This window comes from Palaemon carinicauda, chromosome 10 (genome assembly GCF_036898095.1).
Source record: "Palaemon carinicauda isolate YSFRI2023 chromosome 10, ASM3689809v2, whole genome shotgun sequence".
Taxonomy (NCBI): Eukaryota; Metazoa; Arthropoda; class Malacostraca; order Decapoda; family Palaemonidae; genus Palaemon; species Palaemon carinicauda.
In genome coordinates this window covers 140450924-140454639 of record NC_090734.1, presented here as the reverse complement: position 1 = coordinate 140454639, position 3716 = coordinate 140450924, and the positions used below count along the sequence as shown (strand labels likewise).

General features: G+C 41.0%; 1 protein-coding gene across 1 annotated transcript; it reads left to right on the top strand.

Moving 5' to 3' along the window:
• Positions 1-919: 919 nt before the first annotated feature.
• Positions 920-1459, top strand: LOC137648279 (uncharacterized). Its single transcript, XM_068381206.1, has one exon. The coding sequence runs from the start codon at positions 920-922 to the stop codon at positions 1457-1459; it is 540 nt and encodes a 179-aa protein (XP_068237307.1).
• The last annotated feature ends 2257 nt before the right edge of the window (positions 1460-3716 follow it).

The following is a 3716-nucleotide window of genomic DNA, read 5'->3' as shown; positions in this document are numbered from 1 at the left end:
CCATATATAATATTATTGATTTTTTTTCTTTTATTGTGATAAAATGCCCACGAAACGTAAGAGGACACTGTCCAGGTTCGACTTAGATGCCTTGGTGAATAGCTCAGCTAAGTTATTGTACACTACCCATGATGAAGGGATGGACAGGGACATTTCTCATTATGGGATTACTGAGTCTCCCCACCCCTCCCCTAGGGCTGGCCCATCCACCTCTTGTGCCTTGCCTTCACAATCACAGACTGTAATTGAGTGTGAGATTGGTACTTCAGGTTCCATGCAAGCAGTGATAACACCTCAAAAAGACCCTCTACAGACTGACATGGATGAAATTGACACCATTATTGAGTGTAATACTGATCAAGCTGGAGTAATACATGTAACTGTAACACCTCACAAGGCCCCTCCTGAGCCCGTGATTATATGCCCAGATGACAGTTTACAAAGACTTGTTTCACCACATAAGGTAAAAAAGCTACGGCATTCTTTGTTTACCTCAATACCACTACCAAGGAAACGACGAATCATCTACAGTGATTCAGAGGACTCTGACATCGATGACATGCCGATGATGATTCTTCATGAACCTAAGATGTCACCAGTGTCATCCCCTACTGCCACCATCGCAACTTCTACTGCTATTAGTCCTTCTCCTACTGCTGGCCCTCCTAGTGTTCAGACTAACCCTCCTCCCACTATTAGCCCTTCTTCAACCCAGGATACATCTTCATGCCCTAGTACTATTTTTCAAATATCAGCTACACAATGTCAATCTTCCGATAACACTAAGTGGTCAAGGAGACATCTGCCCCGGAGAGTTACTGCAAGAAACCCACGAGTCCCCAACACTCCTGGCCTCACAGATGCATCAAGAGTACCAACCACCCCCAGTGAGTTCTTCTCTCTTTTTGTGGATGAAGATATGGTGGCCGACATTGTAAAGTACACAAATATGAAGATAAATATGCTGGCACAGATTTATAAAACCAAAGATGTAACATTTGCACACACATGCCCAGAGGAGATAGAAGCACTAATGGGCATACTAATCCAGAGTGGTGGGAAGCAAGATAACTGTATCACTGTTGCGGAAATGTGGAGCAAACAGCATAGGTCTCCCCTATATTGTTCTGCGATGAATGAAAAAAGATTCAATTTCCTCCTAAGGTCACTCAGGTTTGAGGACCACACCACACGGAATGAAAGAATGAAGATTGACAAGCTGGCTCCTTGGCGAAACACATGGGAGTGTTTTCTTGATAATTTTCAGAAAAAATATGTACCAGGAAATGCAATCACTGTTGATGAGCAGATGGTTGGATTTAGGGGACGGTGTCCTTTCCGCTACTATAAGCGGTATAAACCACCCAAATATGACATAAAGATGAATATGGCATGTGGTGCTAGGAACAGTTTCATGCTAAATGGCATTTTGGACCTTGCTGAACATAGACGCCCCTGAGTAGTTCCTGTTAAACTGGGGGAATAATACACTATGACTCTTACAGAGCCCTACTTAGACAGCAACTGTACAATCTCAGTGGACAACTGGTTTACTTTGCTGTCCCTGGTGAAAGAGCTGTACAAGAGGAACACCTACCTAATTGGGACTTCATGAAGGAAAAGGTATGTTTCTAAAATAATGGTGGACAAAAAGTTCAGTAGGCCAGTAGATTCTAGCATCTTTGTGTTCCATGAAAATGTGAGTATAGTGTCATTCAAACAAAAAAGGATAAAATTGTGCTACTTCTGTTATCCAAGCACAACTCTTCTGCTATCGGTGAAAGAAACAAACCTGAAGCAATACACTTTTATAATAAAACAAAGGGAGGAGTGGATATACTGGACATGATGTGTACCAGGTACAGCTGCAACCAGAAAACCAGACGCTGGCCACTTTGCTTGTTTTATGCCATGCTAAATACTGCTGTGATAAATTGCTTTATTCTTAGTAAGCTTCAGCAAAACTGTCAAACAAAATTTTGGTGCCTCTTCATGCACACTCTCGCCAGGGAGTTGGTCCAGCCTTTGACAGGAAAGAGATTGCAACAGGCTGGGATGAAGTTGTCAGTCAGCCACCTCATACGTGCCTGCTTCTCTTTCACAAGCAATGAGGAACCCCAGACCCAGCAGGCAGGCCAAGGGAAGAAGAGATGCAGTATCTGCGAATGGAAAACAGCTAGCCAAACAAGGACATACTGCTCGTACTGTGTGAGGGCAGTCTGTCCGCGACACTACAGTGTCATTTTCCACAAATGTGAAGATGATGATGAGGACATCAAGTAGCAGGTAACTGTATTTTTTTCTTATTGCATTCAGACATTGGAAATATACTAGAAACAAAGTTATTAGAAAAAAAAGTTTTATTGCATATACAAGCATAAAATTCACCAGAACATATCATCATAGCTGAAGACTCAAGTGTTTGCTGTTGGAGTGTAAATAATAATATGTCCGTTTTTATTTATTCCAGGGCCGATGTTTTCTGTGGTTCCCAGGATGAACAAGATGCCTAGGGGATTCTTTATAGTTCCTAGTTCATAAATTCTAAAATCTTTTTTGCTGAATGGCGTGTTTTTTTTATCATTACAGTACCTCAATTGATAAGATCTTTTTAGATCAAAGTTTTTTTCTAATAAATCAAAAATATATTTTGTTAAGTTTAATTGTCATAATTGAGGGTGATATTTGTTCAGGAATATTATTTTTTTTACTTTTGTATATTTTAGGTAAAATAAAGCCTGTTTGCATACTTTTTCCTACAATGATTCCATATGGGCACAGGATTTCCTATAGCGTTATGCGCAGGTATGATCTACTAACTAGGGTTAACTTGTATGTGGGTTGATTGTTGTCATTCTACAGTTGCTGTCTAGAACCTCTTCAAATTTCCGGGACAGTCCTTGGCCTTCGTGAGCGTTCTGTGTTTGTCAGAGCTCCCCCAGCTTTTGATTTGACGAGGGAGTCCTCCATTGTTAGTCATTTACGAGCACCCAAACTGGTCATGATGAACGTCTCATAGGACCCAATAGATGGGTCTCGGCCTCTCATCTCGAATGATGAATTTCGATGTTGTTGCTCCCGCGATGGTAAACTGAACAAACCGGCCATTTTAGGTGCACATGTGGATGTACAATCCTTGTTCCGCACAGGAACATTGTCTTGCCAATCTCACTGGGATGGGTGTGTTTCCTAAAAAATGTTTCCTCCCTTGGGCGTCGTCATTTCTGACCCGCCCATCTCGGTGGAAAGGCACTAAGGTCTCTTCCCTAATGGTCCTCCACGGCTAACTAGTACACGCCACCCCTCCTAGCTGCTACTATTCTCTACATCATTGTCAGGATTTTCTTCTTAATTTTTCTAAGGACATCCACTAGTCCTTTATCTTCTTTCGTTATGCTTTTTAACTGACTTTAATTCTGAGTTTTTCCTTTCCTCTTCTCCCTATATGTTTATTTATTGCTTCTTGTGTGTTATTCTAGTGTTATTTCATCATTGTTCATGTCTCAAGTCAATTTTCAGTAGATGTGACACTTGGTCTCTTGCTCATTATTACACTTATTTTTAATGCTCTTTAACCAACCGTAAGGCCAACAATTTATCCCTATGTGTGGCAATTGAATAATAAATGATGAGAAGCGGGGAAATTGACGACCTTTACATCAAAAGAGGATTTATTGTTTAAGTTAATTTTCCCAGAACCATGAGCAGAAATATTC

What these genes read in the sequence shown, in the direction of transcription:
- LOC137648279 (XM_068381206.1), top strand. Translation starts at nt 920, where the DNA reads ATGGTGGCCGACATTGTAAAGTACACAAATATGAAGATAAATATGCTG.